Source organism: Echiichthys vipera (genome assembly GCF_963691815.1).
Source record: "Echiichthys vipera genome assembly, chromosome: 15".
NCBI lineage: Eukaryota > Metazoa > Chordata > Actinopteri > Perciformes > Trachinidae > Echiichthys > Echiichthys vipera.
This window is the reverse complement of record NC_139840.1, coordinates 14669066-14694669: the sequence shown is the minus strand read 5'-3', so window position 1 is coordinate 14694669 and position 25604 is coordinate 14669066. Positions and strand designations below refer to the sequence as shown.

Below are 25604 nucleotides of genomic sequence, written 5' to 3'. Positions count from 1 at the left end.
TCACAGCAACAGTAGAGGGTATTGTTACTGCTTTCGAAGTAAATTAAAAAAGTACAACGGCGTAAGATGATACTCACAAACAACTGGTTCATCACAACAACGGTCCTCTCCTTTGTGTCAACATTAAGCTTGACAACATCCCCATCTCTTGTACGATACAGCAGCTCATTGCCTGTAAATGACAAATAAAAAACAAATATCATAGAAGGAGATGGTAGAAACGTGCAGCATATAGTTTCTATATAGATTTATTTTGTTTATGAATCAAAAGGTTCAAATGTAGGACATGTAAAGAGAGGCCTCATTTTGAGGGTATAAGAAAAATATCAATACGCTTCAGTATTGTGATATTATGTATTGTGATACTGTATCGATTCTCAAAACACTCTTGTTGATTATTAATTAACCCTCTGAGACCCGTGGGACTGCTGATTGCTCACTCATTACTGTCTTTAAGAGGCTGTAGCGGACTCTGTTTTACAGTAGAGTAAAGATAAAATGAGATAAGACGTCCATTGGTACCATGTCAGCAATTTGACTTTTCTACTCCAACGTTACAAGGTGCATATGGTGTTGTGTTCTTTACACTACCACTGTGGTCATAACATTCATCATGTTGCCTCGCCTAGAGTATCGCAATACATCACTTTATATTGAATCGTAAGCTCTGTATCACGATACGTATCGCATTGCAAGATTCTTACCAATGCATAGCCCTACTAATTTTAATGTTGGACAATATTCTATGTGCCTTTGATATTCATCCTCATACTGGATAAGAATACATTTTCTTTTTTGTTATTTTAAGTTATTTGAAAAGATTTAAAAAGCTATACACTGACTGTTTTTTTTGGCCTTTGGAAACAAGTTGTAACACACACACACACACACACACACACACACACACACACACACACACACACACACACACACACACACACACACACACACACACACACACACACACACACACACGCACACACACACACACACACACACACTTGCTTTTCAAATGAGAGCAAGACGATTTCCTTTGTCTCTGGATCTGATTCTGTGTGAGAAACTCAGAGGTGAGTCCAAAGACTACTGAGGCAAGCGGTGATCAAAGAGCAACGGGGATCACTTACGCACTGCTGTGAAAGAAGCCCACAAAATATTGATGAGGACTACTGAAGTGTGAGGTTGTCCCACTGGGTTTCTTATCAGGAGGTCATTAGCCCCAAATAGAAGTTGATTACATTAAGTTAACTGACAAGATGCAATGTTGTACAATTGATTGCGGTTGTTTCGTCAGTTGTTGAGGACGTTTTAATCTTGGTCGTGAATGAAGGACACAGAAACACAGGAACTTAACTAATTACTGTATGTTAATGAGCTGTAATGTAAGTAAGCTTCGGAACAGTCTGCACAGCAGAACAAAAGGACAGATGTGAGGTCGTATTGTGTCTGTTACACACGTAGGAGACGTGAGTTTGCATGTGTGCAGGCGATAATGTGATGTGATAATTTATCTATAGATACATTCAAATGTATACATAAAAGTCACCAGGTACTTTCATGCATAAGCTATCTGTACATGGTTATAGTGGGAGATGTTGAACTGTTGTTTCCTTTCTGGCAAAAACTTTTTTTACAGTGGCAACTTACACAGATGATCATAATAATTCAAATTTTTTACAACACCTATTTAAAAGCTCTTTTATACAGTATGAACTGGGTCTATAGTGTTAGTGCTAAAGTTCAATAGGGACATAAACAATAAAGAAAAGACAATAAAATCATGTTGTGCACTGAACAACCTTTTAGATTCTTGTGATTCAGACCAGAGGGGAATGTTGACACATCCTATATTTAATTATATTAGCTTTTTTAGCTTTGTTTTATCAGATTTTTTGGTTGACCAGCTGTGTATCATCTGCACTAATTACAAACAAGTATGTAACTGGAGAAAAAATACCAGGTTGGGATAGTATTAAGGAATACTGAGTTCATTTTTAGGGGTCCGAGCCCGAGGGGGAAGTACCAGCAGCATTGGGAAGATTTTTATCTTTTACTTTAACTGTAAAACTCATACTGCAGCCTGCACAGTACAAGTTATGGAAACTTTCAGGGGATGTTTAGGCTGGGGACACAAAGGCAGGCACCAAAAATGAAACATTCCAACCAACAGGTGGCGCTATAAACAAGGAAAAGGTGTTCTGGTTTCTAACTCCAACACCGTTTGTAGCACATTCAAAACCCATATGTCCATGCATTTCCTTAACTTAGGTGACTCTCCTGATATAAGCCACGAACTCCCTTTACTTGGGAAGACTGTGAGATGTGGTTGAAAGCTCCTGAAAAAGCTATCAAGTGGACATTGGGTTAAGTTTTGTAAAGTAAAAAACATCAAAACTCAATTACTCACTGAAATGACAAATAGTAATCAGTCTGGTCTGTATATGTTAAATCTGAGAACCCCAAACCCACCTCTATGTCACATCCAGGTGTTAATATGTACACGTCATTTATGTAACCGCTTTAGTGATAGTAGTAGTTGTGCATCATGAAATCAAAGTGTCCATCTAAGAATAAAGTATCACTGATTCAGTTCATCATGCAGCAGCTGAAAAATAATTCAGGCACTTTTCCACCAGAGGGCACTGAGTCAGCTGATCAACCATTTCTGAACACAGGTGGCAGCTTCCTACTTGCTACCTTGTCAAGGTCACAGAGGCCACAGCAGACCTGCTCTACTGTACATCTGTTCATCTTACTGTACGCCTGGTACACCACAGGCTGAATTTGTAGGGCATACAAAATGAGCTCAAACACAGCTGCCATGGAAACAGAAAGAGCTGCAATGAAGTCTAATGTTTTTTATATGTTGATTGTGTAAAAACTCTCTTTCCACTGGGGACCCGTGGTGCTCAGAATTTATTTAAAATGTTACTGCTTATAACTGAGCCTTGCCTATTCTTATATTATCACCTTGCAAATACATTTACGTTCCATTACAACTATCTTGACCCCTTGCTCATAGCTGATGTTCTTGGCCCCCAGGGCAAGGCTGAGACACAGGGAATTGTGGGGCTCAACAATTGGGGAACAACCTTCTTCTGGGAATATGAAGAGCTACCTCTTTTTTTGTCCATTTCTTTTCTTCTTTTTTGTTGATCATTTCTATTTCTTGGCTACTTAAAGCTTGTTCTAATTTCTAATGCGTACTTTCTATAATTTTTTTACCGTGGCGGTATGTAAATGTATTTATTATTATTATTATTATTATTATTATTATTATTATTATTACTAACTATAGAAACATGTATGCTTAATGGCTTTCCTGTTGAGGAAATGTTCTTACGTGATTTCATTGACTTTATATTTTATTACTTATTTTTCCTCCATTAAGCTCCAACTCTTATAAGTACAGTACACAATCCAATAACTACCTCTCCTTAGATAAATATGTAAATATGTTCATTCCTGTTTCAACCATAGCAGAACTAGTTTCAGTGGTACAAACTGCAAACTACCCTCAAGCTAGATTCATTTATTCCCCTCAAAGACTTTAATGCTTAAATATCAGATGTTTATAATGACTGGCAATTGTATTTATTAATTCTTTTATATGCTTGATTGTTTGTTCGCTGACTATGAATGATTATTGTTATCTCAAAGACAACGTTACTACATTTTATGACGATTTAAGGGCAGCACATCTTAGTGAAAACATTTTTTTTGGTCAGATATTTAAAAAACAATTTAAGTGAGAGAATCCTTTTGCTTGCATATTTTATTTCTAGAGCTCCAAAAAGGAGAGGAAGGTCTTTGTTTGCAATGTAATATTGTATGTACTGTAATGATATACGTTCTTATTTCACAACTGTAACTCTAAGCCCATGGGGGCTAGGCAGTTTTAATGCCTGTCATGATATGTCTGGAAGTGTTCTATGTTTTGACACGAGAGGCAGATGCTGAAAGCCAAACTGTTCACTCACCGCTGAGCCATTTGGCGTCTGGGTCATGGATATGAAGGTCTGGACCAAAGACATCCTCTATAGTCACCTTCTTCTTCAGGGCGAGGCTGTCATCTTCACCTGTCAAGCGCACCAAAAGAGAAATAAACATGTGTGGACTGAATGTGCCGTACAGCAGCTCACATGTATATTTACAGGTGTCTGGATGTGGAGATTCTAGAAGTAAACCTTTAAGTCGTCCTTATGTCTTGTGAGATTTATTAGCATTTTAAAGCGACTGAGCAGCGTGTCAGCATCTCACTACATTATATTTTTCTTCTCTCTCTGGAGATAGTACTTCCAACAACTGTTCCCCACTACAGAGAGAGCATTTTAGAACAAAGTACAAACAAGAAAGAGGCCTCTGGTATTGCACTATTGATCTGAGCGCATCAGTTCACATCTGCCAGCTCTGTTTTTCAGCAGCTGGGGGGGATGACTCCTTCCATCCCCCAAACTCCAAATGAGATCTGACACTGACAGCTGAACTGTAGGTGGAGCAGACAACAGCGGTACACTAGAGTGTATGTGAGAAAAAGAAAGGGTGTGTGAGCCCTTTAAGGGTCTTCTCACACTCAGGAAACAACCAGACACAAGTTGTCAAGATGGTAGACAGCTCAGTGTTACTGTACAAAAAAGTTTGTTTACAGATTCTTCAGCAGGGCTCACGTTGTGACTGAGCGGCAAGATCTGAGTGTGTAAACATTTTGCCAGACATCGTAAAGTGTTTATCGACTTGAAAAATCGGAAGGATACAGAGGGGGAAATTTCCAACACTAGGCAAATGGTTTTTCTGATGCTGTGCCAATCTGATAAATGGCTGGAGCTATAAAAGCACAATCATCTCCATTTTAAACATTTCTGAATGGCATTACACATTAAAAGGCCCATTACCTAGTGAGATGATGACACCGCCTCAGTGTAAAAACCGATACACAAACCGGAGAATGCATACAGTATCATCTGTAAAACCTTGCACCCTGAAATAATGTTATCAAATTAAAAAAGCTGCCTGTGGGGCGAGAAAAAGCAGAAGAAGAGAAAGGAAGAGGATGTGTTGTGTGTGTAGAATGTGTGTATACTGAGGCAGTGAACACTTAAACAGGTGTGTGTGTGTGTGTGTGTGTGTGTGTGTGTGTGTGTGTGTGTGTGTGTGTGTGTGTGTGTGTGTGTGTGTGTGTGTGTGTGTGTGTGTGTGTGTGTGTGTGTGTGTGTGTGTGTGTGTATGTGTGTGTTCTGTGTAGCTTGGCTGTCTTTGTTAATAAGCAGGAAATCTAATAATCTTCACAAAAGTATTTCTTTGCAAGATTGTTAAGAATGGTATACCTCAACATAATATAACATCTGGAACATTGTAACAATTGATATTTACACATTTTACTATATTGTTTCATCAAATTATTCAAATTTCTAAACATTTACTCCTGTTGGCAGAGAGTTTCATCTGTGTGTGAAGTGTTTTGCTCCTCAAGTTATGTGTAGGATATATGCATACTGAGGCAGAGAACAGTGTGTGTGTGTGTGTGTGTGTGTGTGTGTGTGTGTGTGTGTGTGTGTGTGTGTGTGAGTGTGTGTGAGAGAGAGAGAGAGAGAGAGTGGGTGAATATCCAGTGTGTTGTTACCTTTGCCAAATAACGCACTATGTAGCCTGTATCTCATTTGTTTGTTTGTTGTCAGAACATCTCAAAAACAAAACAGATTTCAATGAAATTAAGTGGAATGTTGGGTTGTATCCCAAGAAACAAAGATCATATTTGGTGACGATCCAGGGTTGTTTTTTTTCTTCTTGCATTTCGAAACAAATCAGCAATTTCACCATGAATCTAAAAAGTTAACTTTGGCTCAATATATTCTGCAAAACTATTGCCAGCCAAGGCCTTTGATGATTTTGGATTTGCAAAGCCCTGTTCAAATCCAGCCTACTTAAGGTCAAAATGAGAATGTTAAATTCTCATCTTTCATAATATCTACACATGGGAACTAGAGAATGGTTAAAGTAAGGGAAAGACTGTGTTGTGGCAAATGTCCATGTATCACCCACAACTCCTCAACCTTTGAGGCGCTACATTCAAAAGACGCTCTTGTCTGAGCTGTCACTTTTATGCAGATGCTTTTCTAGTTAGTTCGGAGGATTGTGCATTCTCGGAGATAAGCACTCTCTGAATAATAGCATCTGTGTGTGTGTGTGTGTGTGTGTGTGTGTGTGTGTGTGTGTGTGTGTGTGTGTGTGTGTGTGTGTGTGTGCTATACATACGAGGGGTCAGCAGGATGACGGAGGTGACAATCAGAGAACAGATGATGAGGATGACCAGCAGGGCAATGGCTATTCCTTTCCAGTTCCTCTGTGGTGGAGCACTACCCACCAGGTCCTGAAAAAACAATACCACACATTACATAACACTGATGTACGCGCACACACAGAGAGGCAAAATATATTAAGTAGATAAAATGATTTGTCACCACAGGCTCGATCTACTCCACTGTATTATAAAAAGATGTGGAATGGAGATCTTCAGGTAGTTTTATTTCACAGTGGACACACAGCAATTTAGAGATAATGTTATCATACATAAGGCAGATGTATTTTATGCTGTTGCAGTAGGAACCAGAGATTGGCCAGAGGAAAGCTCATTCTTTCTGTCAGACGGATGCCAACAACTCAGCCACTTGTATGCATTTGCAGTAACACTGCTTTTACCAGCTGCTCCCTGCTGCTCGCACACAAAGAGACCCTGCAGCTTTGCCTGATGGCCATAGAGGAGCTACGATTAATACGATTAATTAAATAATGAGCTGCTCCCCTCACACAACCAAGCAGATGGTGGATGGTAAATCAGCGCTATCCGAAACACAACAAAAAAATCCAAAGGACATACAGTTCAATACATTTTCACAGCAGTAAGTGCAGCAATCAGGTGCAAAGATCTTATACTATTTTGATCTAGAAGCCCACTTTGGGGGTTTTACACTTTGATTGAAGAGATGGGTTTTCTTCAAACACACACTATCATCCACTCTTTGACATACTGTGTTCATTACAAAGCAACAGGAACAGGCAGTCTTTCTGGTATAACTGTAGATGTAAGTTAACCTTATGAACTCCAGACTGTCTCTCACTCTTCACTCTCATTTCTGGGCCATATGTCGCCGTCACTTGAGCTCTCAGCCACATGGGTCATGGATTATTTTCAGGCTGGTCTATGCTTCTCTGAAGTGCCATAATTTAGCAGCTGAGTAGCCCTGCATCTTTCATTTTATGAATGAATGAAATCTCCATCTTGAGGGTTGAAGGGTTAAGGTCAGAAATCAGATTTTTCTGACTAATGATCTCAGACGGTGTGCGTTCAGACTCACATTAATCTCCCTCGACACAGTCAGTGAGGAAAGTGAGCAGCTTCAGCCAACTGGATCAGTCCAGCTGTTGATATTCTTGTTACCAATTATACCCTTTCTGCCTGCAGTGAGTGCTATACAGTATGAACCAGCCCAGTGAACTATCCGCAAGTTAATGAGGGGGGTGCTTACAGACGGTTCGACTCTCGGGCAGGGATTATGCTTTTTATATCTTTCAAGACTTTAAATTGCTTCTTTGCAAGTTACTTTCCAATAAAATGTCTAACGTGTAACTGTTTGTGTTTGTGTGCATTTGCACTGCCTATGCACCTACTGTCTCACAGCGAAGGAAATCAATACTGAAGGCAGAGTACACATAGAAAAACAGCAAGCACGCCAATAAGCTGATTTATGGCTGCAGATGTAAGGATTTTTGCGATAAGGCTGGATTCATAAGATATTAATGTCCCTGAAAGACATGCTGTTAAAGTTTCCCTTGATATCAACAATCACTTCAGACCTCTGACCGAGCGAGAAATAAAACGATGCTTTAACGTCTTGTTTCTGCATCTGCTTATTTATTTATTTTCCCGTATATCTGAAAATAGCAAAGAGTTTAGTGCAGGCAGGTGATTTGAATGCAGCCCAATCCAGTATCCAGTTCAGTGCAGCCTGTACCTGATGGAGAGGTACTAAACCGATAAAACGTCTCTCAACAGATTATTTCAAGACACATCGATGCCAGCCTGGAAGGATTATGAGTAAATATTTAGTTCCAGTCCTTCGTTTTACACCCACAACAAATTCATCATGCTCATTGTACTCAAGCACATGGTAAATGATTTCAGGCAGCCTACTTTTTGAATCTTAAATACACCTCCCACAGGCCCTGTGGGCTAATTCAGGATGTGGAGATGGATGCAAGAAGACTTGACGGGCAGGAGCAGCTTCCCTCCGGTGCTTGGCATTTCTGTAAACAGACACCCAATTATTCAATCAGAGGTCAGGAAGTTTTTCCGCAATTCAAATCGATCGACAATCAAATACTGTTGGACGTTTGCCTTTTTTTCACTGTAAATTCCTCAATAAAACAGCGTTCACTTGAAATGGATACGGCCATTAACCTGCACTGTCAATATACCCAGATACATAACACAGACTTAAGAAAGATTTGATCGATGTTTATTGTACTTCCTGTTACAAGCTGAGCGGCAGTCAACAGAGCTGTCACTGCTACTCAAACCAGACACTCAATTAACAAAAGCGATTGCAGACTACACCATTAAAATTGATTCATTGATGGTGGTGGTGTCTGAGACCGTGCCCTCTGCCTCCATTTTTTCATTTAGCTGAGTTACGGATGCTTCTGGGCGTCAACCTTTATAAAAACGTAATGACCAGGTGCCAGATCTTAAGCATCATCCAAGAGGAAAATACGAAAATGGCGGACACAGCAACAAGCAAATGCAAATATAGCAAGACGAAACGGCAAGCAGAGGAAACAAGATTGGCAATAACCCACTAGCGAGCATCGTAACCTTCATTTAGCCGGGGGCAAACTTTGAATGTTGTGCTTACACACTGCAACCAACAAATCCTACTCATTTTGAAAATGTACCAGTTCAACAATGTAAAAACACTTTATATTAGACTCTGTGCCTCCTATTTATACTATGTATTGTTATCACTGAGGTCACCAGTAAGCCATTATTTATATTATCTACAGCATTACTTATATCTATATGTCTCACTGCTTTACTTCTTATTTGTGTAATATTATTATTTGTGTATTTTTGTGTCAATGTTACATTTTGTATACCTGTGTAAGTGTATTTTTGTATATTTTTTGTATTAGTACAAAAATGTATATTTCAAGTTGATATTTTCACAGTCAACTTGAGTTAGGTGAGGACAAATGAGTGTTTAATTTCAGGTGACAGCAGCGGAAAAAAGCAGCTCAAATTAAATGTCAACATTTTATTTTTTATTTTCTAAACCTTTGTTTTTGCCTTCGAGTGATGCTACGAGACGTCATGGTAGTCACACTCGACGGGAGATGTGTGAGGAAAGATTGTGTGTGTGTGTGTGTGTGTGTGTGTTTCATTTAATTCATTTAAATTAAGCAAAAAATGTAAATACTTTAAAAATAACATATTTTGTTATTGTATAGACGATTCAACATAGAGTTAAATAGGCAGGAGTTAAAACAAATAATTCAAAGGGTTGAATGATATGCAAGAACAAGCACAATCATAAAATAAATTACAAAGTATCTAAATAATAAGACAGGAGATAATCAGTTGTGAAATGATTCGGATGCTGTACCAATAGATTCCTATCTATTGCGACACAGATTTCAGAACGGTTTAATTGGCCTTTAACATTATTTTTCATTTTTGCACGCATTACTGAATTGCTGTGGTACAGTATTTCTATGCATGTTATTATTCAATTCTCACATACATGCAGAATTTGTGAATTGCAATCATGTCAGGACAGTGAGAACACTGTTCTGTTGCTGTAAATAAAACTGCTAACACACAGGAGAAATAAGGCTTCTGACCAAATAACCTTTTCTGTCTTGACCAGGATGACAATGTTGCATGCTGTCGTGCCACAATAAACTATAAAATAACCATAGAACCCCCCATGCTTATGCGCACATCATACACATCATTTTGATTCATTGTTATAGGGGGTAAGAGACTTTTTGTCTACTTTCACAAAAATAGACTCTACTTAGACTTTAGATGGACGTTTAAATTCCTCTGAATAGCAGTAAGCCTGGGGGCAAGCGTCTAACATATATAATAAGATTATAATGTCTAGACTAATCTAGCATCAAAATTACTGTAAGACTGGCCTGAGACTAAAGACCATCTAACATATCTTTGTGAAACCACCTCAGCTGTTATAGTATGATGTTATCATGAAGCCAGCGGCGCAGCCAGGTCATAGTCAGGGGCGCTTTGACAAATGCGTCGGGAGCTTGGGCACAGAGTGGGGTCAGAAAGAATTCATTATAAAGGTGGGTGCATTAGAGGCTGTGACAATCAAGGCTAGTGTTGTCACAATTCCAAAATTACGACTTCGGTACGATACCTGCCTAAAAGATCTCGATACCGATACTGAAATGATACCTTGGCCTAAAACTAAAATATCATCAAAAGTAATAAGAATATTATTATTTGTTATAATAAATATGTTGTACTATTAGATTTTTATTTACTTTCATTAATCAAAACACAAACCTAAAAAGTCAAAATAAAAAAAAACCTTTAAAGCTAATTAACTTACTATAGCAACAGTGAAATGATTATGCAGCTGTTCAAAAAAATAAAAATGATTTGTCACAGAATCCAAATGAAAACAGGAACATGTTTCGTTGTCATCAGAACAATTCTTTAGCCAATTTAAGGTTCTTGGCGTCGTTGTGTTGTTGATCAGCATACTTGTAAACACCAGCGCAAGTTATGGTAAAGTTGATGGCTCCAATGTGAACAACGTGTTTGCATACAGAGGTGTGTGAAACCACATCGGAGAGTTAAACAGTTAGCTTTACCCCTGACTGCCTCCTGCAACTCTGATGATGAAAAAAGTTTGCTTGTCACAAACAGACACTCGCTTGACTTAACGTTACATCCGGGGGATATTTGTGTTAATTATAGCCAACCTGCAGCTCTCTGAACTCTTTGAAAAAGTCCTCATGTCTGTCAGCTCGATGTTTTTTCCAAGTCAGTCGTTGGTCAGACGGGCTTTGTGGTGTCTGTGGGCTTGCCCTTACTGTCAGCAATGTAAGCGAAATACTTCCATAATACGCTCTGTGCGTTTGCTTTTTCAACAAGCCTAGGACGGTCGGCATGAGCACCCGGGCCACTGTCAGCCATTTGTGTCTCGCTCTGTGAGTGACATGTTACTACCAAGCCACGCCCACTCTGGCTGCTGGCAGTGAGGAAGCAGAGAGTTGCTGCACACAGACACGCTGCCCCTCTGTCACACAAGGTTCATAAAGTACCGATACTAATGAAATGTGAAAAAGTATTGTTTTTAACGGCTGGGTACTGCGGTACCTTTCCAGTATCGGTATGCCGTGCAACACTAATCATGGCTTATTGCTACTTTCACCCCCTTTAATTACAGTGCTTTAGGAGATTGAGGAAAGGAATTGCATTGCAGCCTCGATATATTTTTCCATGGCCACACCTGGCTTCCTTACAATTGCCACATTTAGGTTGAAAGAGTTATTTGTCAATCATTCCTCCTCATCCACACTGGCTGTGAAGTGATCTATTTCTAACATGAATTCAATGTAAGAGATCAAAAACAAAATCCAAAGTGCTTGTTCTGTCCAAAAATATATTCTAAAATTCAGCTCAATATGATATACATGTCTTACTGAAGCCTCTATAGTCTGAATTAAACCATATAGTCATCCCGACAGTCATCTGTAGTTTTGCAAACCTACATGTGACCACCAGGATGTCTCCATTCTGTTAAAAAGAGGAGATTTTGTATATATGAAAAAAAACAAACTTTTTTGAACACATGCTTTTCGAAATCAGATTAGACTGTTAAAGCATCATGTTATCTTCACCTTAATTTCTTCCTTCACTTTACAGACTGTAACAACTTATTTATCCAGGGAGCAAGCTTTCTTTTACAAGCAGTACATGCAAAATTAAACAATACATTCACACAAAAGTTACAGCATACATTAACAAGTTATATAAATAACAGGCCTGCTGTACGTCAGACACAAGGGATTTAAATTGATTAAATCGGACAAGCTCATATCATTTTACAAGCTTCTGAAGATTTCCCAATCATTGAGTTATTAATATCAAGGCATAATTGCAGAAAGGCAAACAGGATACAGTTTTCTATTTTGGCTTATGGACATAATTGCTCCCACCATTGCACTTATCATGGACTCGTTGTAATTTTGCAGTCTGCTTCGGATATGCACATTAGTTCATCACAGTGACTTGGACTGTCTGTTGTATGTTACCTCCCTCCTGCTGTTTAAGGGTTAGGGTTTAGTTTGTTGGTTGTTGTTGTCGCATTGAGACATGTTCCTCTTAGCTTCTATCTTTGGTAGATGTTCATTTTCTTTTCCTGATATTGTCCTCCTGTACTAACTGCCTTTGGTGCATTTTAAGACGGGTCTCCTGCACCTAAAGTAGCTTCAATTAAATCGTAATTACAATACATTAATGTCATCTCTTTTGTTGAACCCAAAAAACTCTCACCATGCTGAACGCATGAATTCAAAATGCAGACTCAAAAGCAGCAGCCTATATTCTAAAATAGTACATTTCTCTCATACAATCCACTGTTATTAAAGTGTCTTAGCTCTGATTGCTTCATCCCTGCAGTCTGCTTTATCCCTTTGTGCAATGTGAAACATTTCACCCACCTACTCCACCACAAATGAGCAGGGAGCTCCAAACTCCAAAAGGCTGAATCCACTCAAAAATAAAATGGATGAAAATCAAATACACCTCCATTGTTTCCAATAAATTTAAACCCTTACAAAGGTATAGAGAATCTAACATTTTAAAGTAAATAACAAACTGAGCAGCTGTACATTCTTGTATTCCCTGGCTGCTGACCTTTCTGAAGAGCTCTTAACAAGGTAAATGAGCGTCTGTGTGCGAAAAGGAAATCTTGACCTTTGGCTGTGTAAAGTTATTACTGGCCGTCTGCATGAAGCCATCTCCTTCTGTTAGTGTGAGTGATGCTGTACAGCATCCAGGTATTCAGGTATGCAGGTATTCATGCCATACAGCTGATAACAATAAAAGCTTTATCAATAAATGAGAACTGGCGCCATTTTCACCCTCTCCTCTACAGATGGCCCATCTAAACAGACCCTGTGCATTTCAGCACTGATGACTCTAAAAGGGTAGAAAATCCCACGAGGGTACGCAACACATTATTTTTGATCCATTTGTTACTACTTTCATTCTATTTTAAGACAAAGGCTATAAGAATGAAACATCTTTTAAGGTGAAGCTTCCTTTACCCCCTCCCCTTCTCTTTAATCCTCTCTTCCTCCCACTTTCCCTTTGCCTAACCATCTCTTTGTCTCTGTTGAAGTGTGAAACAGATCTTTCCTGATCTCTGAGCACCTGGTTTCCAAGGGAACCGAGAGAGTCATTTGAGTCACATTTGCAGTGAGGGTGGTGATGACTGCTGTGCAGTACAGCGGGGACTATTATTACTGATGAGTGTCACATGAGAAATGTGACCGGGGGCTCTACTACTAACTAACAAGTATAGCACAAGGGAATACTGACATTTCAAAAGCAAACTTCAGGCGTCTAAAGACATCTGACACTTGACACGTGATATATCACTCCACTGTAATGTAGTCGCTGTCCAAATTCAAGTCAAACTCGAGAGTGAAGAAGTAGCCCTTGGACATAGGGGTAAACTTTTCCTCTGGAATAGCATCAATAAATCATGGTCATTCATGAGTGAGATAAAGAATTCATGCCAGCTGGCATTTGGTTCATGGATAGTAGGGCATCAGCCCTTTCTCTGTCTATTCAGCCTGTCTTTGTCCACTTTGGAAAATGTGGAGTGTGAGGTTTACACTCAACTGAGGCGAGACAAAGAAAACAAAATGTTGTTTGCATGAGAAATTGTAACCTACGGACGTATTTGCTGATAAGAGATCATCTCCGATAAACTGAGGGGAGCATAAAATTGTGAATTGAGGACATGCACGAATCAAGCCATCTCTACAGACTGTGGCGTAAAAAACAAATTACATCTCATACATAAATGCGTCAGACTTCAAACACAGAGGAAATGTACCGTGAGATGGTTTATGCTTGCCAAATTTAAGAAAAGGGAAAAAGCACAAAAGGGAGAGGAGTTTAGTTGCTGTTGCTCATGTAAGGTGGAGGTTGAGAATAAAATAAAAACTCCTCTTTGACTCTGGTTGTGTTCTGTACGGTTGTCTAACAGAAGAGGAATGAAAGAGATCAGAAACATTATCATGACCTGCAAGTAGAGTTTGGTCTTACAGTACCATCACTGGCTAACGAGTAGTGAAGTATACATAAAATCCCTCCACAAAGCTCCAACTCTGGAGTACAGAAAGTCCATAGCACAACAATTCCTACTAGTTCAAATTCAGCAACGTGTTGGTGTTGGAGATGGAGTCAAGCTTATAGCCACATAAAAGTAAATTGAAGGGATTTCTTTAAGGACAGCAAAAGCTGTAAACACAACCCTGACGTATTATGACTTTCTACAGTTGATATGATGAACATATTAACAAACAGTTGCTTATTGAGATATCCTGCAGACACAAAGTGACATTAGCATTCAGTTGGATTCATGTTTGTGATTTTAAGTAAAATGTTTACTCTCCCCCTAGCTGTGTTTTTGTCTTAACAAACTTCTGAGGAAGGCATGTGGCTCTTAAGCTGGTAAATGTTCCGTTATGATTTCCAGCTATCTGCTAACTTTGTGTGTCTGCCGTTTGGTGCTGAGCAGCTAATATAAAGTGGGTTTATCTTTCAGACTATTATTAGCTGAAAAAAAACAGCTGGCGGCTGCTTCCTCAGGTCGTAAAAAACAAAACAATCACCTTAAATATTCTAAAAATCTCCCCAGTGCTGAGGAGATAGTAATTCTTTGTGGGGTTCTTAAATGACTCACACAGTCATTTGACCCACTGTGAATGAAAAAGTAGGGATTCATGGAGCTTTAAACATGGTGATAGCAATAGTATGACAAGTAGCACCACTGATATATTGCTGAGGTGAGAAAGGAGAATGCATGATGTTGTTCTTTCACAACAAGTCAAAATAATATTAAATGATTTAGACTGCTGACTTTTACAGTATGCCATTATCTGATTTCACCTGGGAATAAATTATTCAATATCTGATGAGATGCTTCTTCTCTTCCATGGCTCAGATACTTAAAATATTCCAGTCAGCTACAGTATTCTGTTTGTTGACAATGTTAAATTAAATTACACCCAGTCAGCGTGTCGCATTTAAAAATACCATAAGTGCCACTCTCGTCTTATTGTCAAAGCGGATACATTTCCAGACTGAAGAAGGAGGCGCTCCAAGGGATCTATTCTGTATCTCCTAAGAGAGAAAGAGAGAGTGTGTGTGTGTGTGTGTGTGTTTGTGTGTGTGTGTGTGTGTGTGTGTGTGTGTGTGTGTGTGTGTGTGTGTGTGTGTGTGTGTGTGTGTGTGTGTGTGTGTGTGTGTGTGTGTATGTGTGTGTGTGTACTCCATTAGGCATTGAAACTGGTGGCACCTGACGTGTACGCACACATGTACCTCGATGTCTTTAAGTAAGGAATAAAGTGGACACAAAATAATATATATGCAATCATATATAAATCTAGGGAATTATTGAATTATACAGCCTTGTATATGGTTTATTGCTCACTTCCTTATGTCTTAGTGTGTGGAATTGTGAGGGTCAACTTTTAAAATAACTATAGATTTTCTTACAAAAATGAGCTATACTAACACACACTAACAAATTCTGAAATTACTGAATTATTTAACGTTCAAAAAACACATTTTTCTCATATGGTATGTCTGAATATACCTGTATTCAGCCTCTGTCTGAACTGGCGCACTTTTGCAAGGCCGTTCTCAAACCGTTGGAGGGGATACTCAGATGGGGGCGATATATTCTAACAGGCCTGCATGTGACACATGATGAGTAGCCAAATCTGAATGGTTAATTGAATCCAAGCAGTAGCCTCCAGGTCTGAGAAGTGAAGCCAATGCTGAAATGCCAAAAACTGCAGTACAACAAGTGGCTGCTTGAGGAGTGCTCCAAAACAGAGCAAATCCCCATGGAGCCCCATGTTAAAATGCCCAACTTTACAGCTAAAATAAACATGTTTACAGCCTGGTACAAAAACGGTTTTGGTCTCTATTCACTATTCATGACAACTGTAAGAAGAATTGCTATATAACTCTCCTCTCCACTGCGCTCCACCTCTTTGGCCATTTTTGGATAAGTCGGGAGCAGGCAGAGCCACCGGGAGCCGGCAACTTTAAACTTGTCTTTTCAGAAACCTAAAGGTGACTTCAAAGAGTCTACGTCCATATTTAATACAGTCTATGGGTGAACCTCATGTTTTCTGATCTAGGCAGCCCACAAAAACTGACTTGGTTGTCTTATTTCACTGTTTGTGGCTTGGTAGACACTCCAGATACGCAAATGAACATGCACAAGCACTGAAAAAGTGAGTTTTCCACTGTTCCCTTTGAACAAATCCACAAAACAGATGGGCAGGAAATGTATTGCAATCTGTGTAGAATAAATAAATTCTTGAGTGTATGCTCCAGAGATCAGAAGTGAGAATCTGTGGGAAGAGATTCAAAAAAGTTGGGAGTGGGAGTCATTGTGACAAAAAAACACAGCACATTATCAGAAGATGTTTTTCTGGGCTTTGTGTGGTGTTTCATTGGTCTTTCAAGTTAATAACATTTTGTACTGAGTGTGTGAAACTGGTAGGGATGAGAAAAGTAAAATGAGGTGGCGTTCACGGCTGCTGACTCTATCGACAGGAAAGAGATGGAGGAAAATAAGTGTTTTCTCAGAGGATATGAATTACTGCCTGCCTCTGGACAAATCTAGCACACTATCTTTTAATCATCAGAAGAACTGTAGCGCACAACAACGTGACTGAAGCTGAATCACTCAAGAATGGTATCAGCTGGAAGTAACGTGATGTGTCCCCAAAAATGTCCCTGAAAATTAAATCCTTTTTGAGTCAAAGGAAAGATAAGAGACCTTATTATTCTTTAAGAATAATATACACATTATTATTCTTTCATAATTCTTTCAGAATAATAATGTGCAGATCAGATGCATAAGAATCTTAGGGAAATTCACAAAAACATTCAAATTGAATCTAACCACAGCCCAGCGTACCCATCTAAACCATTATAACCATTATAGGTCTTCTTATTGCACGGGTAACCTTTAATCCCCTTTAAATGGGTCGGAGCTTGTTCTTTAAATGACACTACCTCTCTACCTCGCTGCTGGAAATGGGATACAGTAAAAGTGGATGCTACCTTGAACAAGACCTGGAGTTGAAAGGCAGAGATACTATCAGAAACAACAAAGGGAGAGCAAAAAAACAGTGTGTGGTGGAAATTTCTGTAAGCCTTTAAAGCATCACGATAATCAACAATGTGAGAGGCTGTTTGCAGCGGTGCTCAACAAAAGGGACTGACAGTGATGCCGTATCAGATAAAGAATATGGAGGTACATTTATTGAGCCTGTAATGATTACCCTAATGAAGACAGCAACAGTTTCTTAAATGGAGATGAAGAACCTTGGATGTACTTTTTTATATACTCAGATCCAAGCTGGATAAGGAGGCAAGTGCAACACATTGCCCGACTGCATTAAAACCTTAACTGTCAGCAGCAGTGATGTTACAGTCCAGAGGGCTGGAGTTCAAATCTCAGATGTGCTTCTTCCTGTACTTCCTGTGCTTTGATATTCTTGTCTCTTTGCCTCTGTCTCCGCATCATTAAAGAGTAGACGCAAAGACTGGCATTTGCATCTGAAACTGAAATTACCTAGGAGCAAGTCACTGTTGGAGCTACAGTACTGCGTCGGTGGTGAGGCTGAGCTCCCCATCCAAGAGGAAATGATGTTGTTTGTGCAATCTGTGCACACGGAAAAAGAGAAAAAAAGTCAGGAGATAAAGATGTATCCTTTCATTTCATTGTCAAAGGCGAAATGATTGCTGCATATGCACAATGATAACTGTGTATTACTTTGTGCAGATGGGCATATGTGCATTTCACTCTCTGTGAGCTTTCTTTTTCAAGTCTGACATCCAATTTGCTCTTGACCTTGAAAAAGTGTCCATGTAGGGCTGACTTTTAAAAGTGGCTGTCAGGCTGGGACCAAAACTGAAAATATGTTTGCCATTTAGTCACCTTATATTTTGAGTAATTAATATACTATGCAGTTATGCGTCAGCCTAATAATGAAAAGGAGACATTAAATGTACACATTTGTTCTTTTTATGTTCAGGTTTATCCAGTACTTTGTCAGTTGAATCTATGTGCACAAACTTTTGTGATGTTAACGGGTTAGTCCAACTTTTCTGTGTGCATGTGAGTGAAAGCCCCAGTTCATGTGCAGCGTTGTCTGGTTCTGTCTGTAACAGGATTTTTTAAATATCACTAATGCAACAAATATTTTACTAATCTATTCATTTGGGGATGCACATTTTGTTAAAAAGGCCATAAATTGGTTGCCAATTTCTCAAAATTGTTTCCAATGGCAACCTGGCAACTGTCACTGTGGAGCCCTGTCATGCTCCACTTCTTTCTGATCAGAACATGGTTTGGGATCTACTGTACTGCTCTCAACGCTGCACTCCCACTTTCATAAATGTACTAACAGGAAGCAAAAATATCAAACTTCATTATATTCTGCCCATGCAGAAGTGGAGAACCTTCTCCTCACTACAAATTGAATGAAAAAATCACAATATACTATAGGTCTTCTTAACATAAACCTGTTGTGCAACTATATTTTTGTAAGATTTCACTTTAGGCAGAAAATGCTGTGAAGCACCTTTCAATCTGCCAGGAGCTCAGTTATGTAAACCCAGAAGTGGATGTGCCATTATATGGCCTCATAGAGCACAATTTAAACTGAGGGAGTTGACAGAACAATACATATCAATTAACACCCAATCTCATACATAAATACAGGTTGTTTATTTTTTTGGCAATGTAAACTTTTATCTTTGGTTCAAAACCAAAAATGAGATTTTGTCCCTGAAACCAAACCCAAAAGGACATTCAGTGTAACAGAGGACAAGAAGCTAAAGTCAAATTGTTCCTGAAAACAAACAGGACACCACGGCACACAGGCTGTTATGGTTTATACTGTATGCTACACCTGTGGGCTGAGGTTACAGGGGGTCATTAAATATTTAGGCAGAAGTTAAGGACTCGGAGCATACATTCAAACTGCAGCACTCAACCATTTCTAGACAGAAAATGAAAAAGTCAAACAGAAACAGTGACACAAATATTTTCGTAATCTTATACAAATTTGCTGTTTTCGCTGCTCCCACACACACACACACATACACACATGCACACACACACACACACACACACACACACACGCACACACACACACACACACACACACACGCACGCGCACACACACACACACACACACACACACACACACACACACACACACACACACACACACACACACACACACACACACACACACACACACACACACACACACAGAAAACCCCAAACGCGCACGGAATTATATGAACGGACGGGAACAACAGCTCGTCTGAAGTCCTACCTGATCCGGCTGCTGAGCCGCTTTCACCGGCCCGTTCGCGTCTTTTCCAGAAGTCATGGCGGTAAATAAAGAGTGGACAGATGTTAGGAGAGAAGAAGAAGAAGAAGAAGAAGATGATGATGATGATGAAGTAGAAGAGCACGCCGGCGTCCGCGCTGTTGACAGGTGCAGAATAATGAAGCGGAGAGACACGCAGAGAGAGAGAGAGAGAGAGAGAGAGAGAGAGAGAGAGAGAGAGAGAGAGAGAGAGGTATGTTCAAGGATATCAAGTGATTTGCTAGAATAATGAAGAGACCGTGGGTGCAGACAGCGCAGGGTTCAGCTGCGATGTGGGAGGTTCGGTTTGTCTTTCAGAGTGGCAGAGCCCTCACCCACAGCCCAACGGGCTCCTAAAAACGCACAACTATGTGATTTTGTTTTGTGCATTTAGCCTTGAATTTAAGCCATTTAGGCTACTGAGATGCACTTATTTGGAGAGATGGAGAATCGAAAAAAATAAAAACATCTAGTAGTAAAACAGAAATATTGAACCAGGGGGAAAAAAAGACAATTAAAAATGTATTTTTCAGGAGCAGCACAAGTAACAGTTACAGACACACAAACATACGACAATTCAATGGAAACGACAGAAAGAAGAAATAACATCTCCCATGATATCCAAACATAATCCAACGTTCAACAGTAAAACATACTGGGAGCAAAGACAATCACCTCTCCTACTTGTTTAAAAGGACGCAGGTCCGTAGGTAAGAAGAAAAAACAGTCCAAGAACAGCCTTATAAATAAGAATATGTCAACGGTTGAGTCTGTGTGCCGACAAGGCCAACCATCTGAATCGAGCATGCAATGAGTAAGAGCTTTGGGATTTGTGATGAATACCAGTGCTCCATGGCACACAGTATCAAGCATATGACATTGTGCAGGTGCATGCATGCACACAACATCAACATAGTCGAGCACAGGCACAAAGGTGGCCGCAACAAGTCTCTAAAGGTAAAGCGAGACTTGTTTCTAATATAGAAACCCAATCTCGCCTTCACTTTTACCAGATGCTGAATGTGGGGCTTAAATGAGAGTGAGTCATCAATTATTATTCCAAGATACTTGTACTACTACTAGATACTCAATCTACAGTATGTGGTGATAGGTGGAACTGTACATCAGATGAGAGTACTACCAAGTTATTTTTCATCACTAGCTTCAAAAATGTGTGTTTTAAAGCAACGTGAAACTGCAGGATGAAGCCAAAAAAGTAAAATTACTTTATTGACAAAACTTAACAGCTCCAGGTGGTGCAAAAGTCTTCTCTGCAGTCCAATCTAAAAAAAGTACAACCATTTCCATTCCTGCTTTACTTTTCTTTTTCATCCCCTCCACCATAAAAGCCTACAAAGGAGAGTTCATGGTTTTGTCCTTCCATATGGACCTATATTTAGTTGTAGGCTCCATTTCCCCGCCGCTGAGCTCCGAGCTTGCAGCAACTGACAGGCTTATATGGAGACCTGTCAGTTTGGATCATCTCACTGTGGGCACTCATTACTGGCAAGTCCATTACACAGGAAATGGAAATAGGAATCAATGCAAGAAGAACAAAATACTTTCAGGAAACCTTTCTGAATCTTTTCTGGGTTGTTTTTTTAGTCTTATCTTGCTCCAGTTATGATTGTCATGACTGACAGTGTTCTGTGCATTGCAGTTTAGGGAGGAGGAGATTTGCATATCTGTACCCATAAAAATCCTATTCACTGCTCTATATTGTGTTCCGGTGCTGCTATATTGTCTGCCAATAAAACAAAGGGTTGCTGCTAGCCTGGCTCTCGAGAAGCAGTGCTACCGTCCTCCCACATAAAGCAGAAATAGTTCCAGTTCCTAACAAAACATTGTTTGTGCTGTAACTATCTCACTGTGTGTCAATTCTCTGCGCACAAACAATCCACATTCTTGTTAGCACAGCTTGTCTGCCTATACACACACACACACACACACACACACACACACACATACACGCACGCACACACAAGCACATACACACACACACACACACACACACGCACATACACGCACGCACATACACGCACGCACACACAAGCACATACACACACACACACACTCACACACATACACACACACACACACACACACACACACACACACACACACACACACACACACACACACACACCTCTCCTTCTGAAGAGAGCTGTTCTTCAGAAGTCATGCACAGTCTCTGCAGAGCTCCTGGCCTTTTGAACTACTCATCTGTTGGAGGGGAAAGGAACTGAACAATCTGAGATAAGAAAGAAAGTCCGCTGTGAGTCAACGGCAGAGAAAGGAATGTGTTCAGCATCAGTACGAGGAAAAGATCCCCTTGTTGCAATAATGACTACAGTGTAATGCGCAGCAGTGGCTTCATTATCATCTTAATAATTACTGTTTTCACAGACAGCACGGTGTGGCCTTTTGCAGATGTATTAATTAACAGGAATAAATGGAGCGGACTCTAAAGTTCAAAAGTAAAATTGTCCATTTATCTGAATTCATAAGTGTGCATGATGATTATCATAAATGATACAGTAAATCATGAAATCTTTTGAATACTCCAGGAAATTAAACTTTGCAATATAGGTGTGCAAACACCTTCATTCATTCATATTCATATTCATTAGTTGGATAAACTAAATGATAAACATGAAGGGGTGTATCTAATACTCCCGCCATTGCTTAGATTCCACGGTTCCACCCATCTGATCTTCAATCTTCATTTTGCAACTACACACCTGTAAAGTTCAGGGAATGTATCTTACACAGCTGTGACACTATCAAAGTGAAAACATCTGGCCACGGACAGACAGACAAACACCTGGCAAGAAACTCAGAACCACCTCTGTGGTAGTTCCCGCTACAGTAGGTGTCTTCAGGACCACATGTTGCCATGATGACAAAGACACACACACACACACACACACGCCCACACACAAGACTCACGAGGTGAAAACACTACCGGTATTGCTGTCGCGGCTGGTAACAAGATTATGGAGAGACAATGGGCAGAATGTTTCATCACTACCAGGTTACAGGCTAACTCTGTGGTGCCTCTGAGCATTTCATGCAAGAAAAAAAAGAAAGGAGAATAGAACGAAGAAAGAAATGAAACAAACAGAAATAAATACAGAAACAATGTAACCTTTCCTGATGTTACACACACACATAACAGCGGTAAGACTACTCTGACAGTGGACTATAAAAAGGCCATTCAGCGTTCCAAACACAACATTTGGCACTGCTGTCAGCGCGCCACACATGGCCCAAGGGAGCTGCATGACCAGCTCACTGCCAAGACTAATTTCAGCACCACTGCTGCTGGACAGCTCCACTGATACACATGAGCAGAGAGCCCTTCACCAAAACACATTCAAATGATCTAATTTGGATATAAAGCACGTGTAATTATGTCTGTTCTGCATAGATAGCTGTATAAAAACTGTTTACAAATCAAATGAATTTCAAATTTAAGATGTGTGACAGTCTCTCTGCTCTCCACATTATCTGTTTTCAATCATACTAATGTGCTTCCCACAGTCGCTTGGTGACGGATTAAACTCATCAACCTTGTGGCAATTAGCCGCACAAAATACTGAAAAAACTTTTGAGAGAGGTGAAAGGCAATGGGATAGCATTTAAAAGATAAACACTGCACTAAACAAAAAGCAAACATAGGGAGCACTTAGGAGACCAGCCAAGCTCTAATGAACATCAGATGAAACCCAAACACAATGAGAGGTACAACCATTGATCATCACAACACATACATCTGGGCTCCTGGCAATCAGAAGCCGGAGAATTAATTGGAAAAGTAAAAGTAAATGTGCCATGTGGGGTCAGAGCAGGCCAGCAGAGTCTTTGTTGTGCTCCTTTAAACAACACTTTTATCAGCTAATTGACATCATTTTCCTTTATATTCAGTTTTATAATTTAGTTGTTTATGTGCTGCCTGAGACAGCATCTCTAGGCAGCCCTATCAAATAAATCTAAAACCCTTAAACAAGCACTTTGCACCAAGCAATGAATGTGCAATGTGGTTGAAGTTATTGACAGCGTCTTTTTTTTACTTTCTGTCAGTAAACAATGTGAAAGCTTTCAACTGCATGCTAGCTCCCCCCAGTGATCACTAGTTGTCTGACATCTTTATGTCCGTCAAAATAAATAAATATTCAGCAAATTTCTCCCAGGACAATTCCTCTTTTAATTGTCTTTTATTGTTTATTATGAAGACATTAACTTGAAGGTTGGTGGGGGCCATGCGGATATTTAAAAATGCAAATCATTTCACTTGATGAACTGCAGGAAATGTTGTGTTATGAAAGAGATTGTGAAAAGAGAATAGAAAAGTCTGAATCCCCGACCAAGTCTGCCTACAGTCGGGCCATCAGTCTGTCACTTTAGACTTAAGAGGAAGAGAAAAATAGTGAGAGAGAAAGGAGGAAGCCTAACAAAGACAAGGGCAGTTTTGTTTGATAACCAGTCATTATCAGCCACACTCTCTCAAAAGACCAAACAGCAGAGCATGAAAGCCTCACACAGCCACTTAAAACCAACAATTGCAGGCAGCACACTACAGTGCACCGTGTTTTTCTGTAAAAACATCGCTGAGGGTTTTTTCCAGCATACAGACAGCACATTATCGTGCACAATCTAATCTAATGCACCTTTGCTAAGCTTATAATTTTCTTTAAACTATGAGTAGTCTTTGATTTTGTAGTGGTGTTTCAGCAACATACGTGTTTGAATTTTACTTCTAATGGTCAATATCGAGTATTGACACTCAGCATGTCAAAACCTTGTCACATATACTGTAATATTTAATGTATTTTATATTTGACAGGGAACACCTCTCAGCAGAGCTACAATTAAGAACACAGGTAATTTCTTCAGCATTTTGTCTGGGAAATTATGGATTTCAGTAGTTCAGGACAACGACACTTGCCTGAGTGTTATAAAACAATGAAAGTTTGTTTGATTGGACTGTAAACAGATACACCAGTTGCACTATTGTTGTATTTCTGACAAAATAAATGATCAGTAAGTGTGGTCACATTTTTGCTAAAACTGTTACTATCCTGACAGAAGTACATAAGACACATAATCTGTGAAAAAACATGTCTCCATCTAGTGGCCCTACTGGCCTCTGCCAACCAATCAGAGCCGAGGAGTCTCTAACGCAGTGTTGATGATCACTCATGAACTTGGATGAAACTGTCAAAAAAGGCAGTGCTGACCAAATATGAAAATGATTCTGTGACTGCATTGCCTATTTCTCACTTAAAACATTTTCAGAAACATATTTGAATGTAGCGTTGAGCTGTAAAATGAGAAGGTTTGTGACCTGGCCGGTGGGCGTTGCTTGGTTTTGTCTCAAATGTTTTCAAGGTGGCAGCCAAGTCACAAACTTTATCATTTTCATCAAAGTTACCATCTTGCTATTAAACCTTTAAGGCATGACAAATACAAATTATAAAAATATTGTAGAGACCAAATTTTCTAAAGGGGGGATTATATACTGTCGGGTATGTGTTGGGGGGACATTAGCCAGCAGTCAGTCAGCGTTTGGACAGCTGAAATGACGCCAATGAAAACAAAGCACCATGACTGTAATTTTAAATTGTTCTCGTACACAAAGCCAATACAATCCCATCAATCAACGATGGCTGCTAATTTAGGAACATGTTGTTTCCACTCAGCCATGCTGCCGGCTGCCAGCCCGGGCAACTCAATCATCAGTCCCTTTCGCCCTCTTGCCTGCAGTGACTCCTTCAGCTGCCTGACCTGCCTCACCAAGTGTAAATACTGCTGTTTGCATCTCCACTCCCCGTCTGCTGAGCTGCGGCTGTAATTCACAGCATTTCATTGGG

General features: G+C 39.7%; 1 protein-coding gene across 1 annotated transcript in view; it reads right to left on the bottom strand.

Moving 5' to 3' along the window:
* Positions 1 to 25604, bottom strand: part of LOC310957265 (A-type potassium channel modulatory protein DPP6-like) — a gene marked incomplete at its 5' end in the record, with an annotated part of 62964 nt that overhangs the window by 16016 nt on the left and 21344 nt on the right. The window contains 3 exons of the mRNA XM_083927756.1: positions 78 to 172; positions 3981 to 4079; positions 6253 to 6367. Of these exons, the coding sequence (XP_083783882.1) occupies positions 78 to 172; positions 3981 to 4079; positions 6253 to 6367 (309 nt within the window). The remainder of the gene's footprint in view (positions 1 to 77; positions 173 to 3980; positions 4080 to 6252; positions 6368 to 25604) is intronic.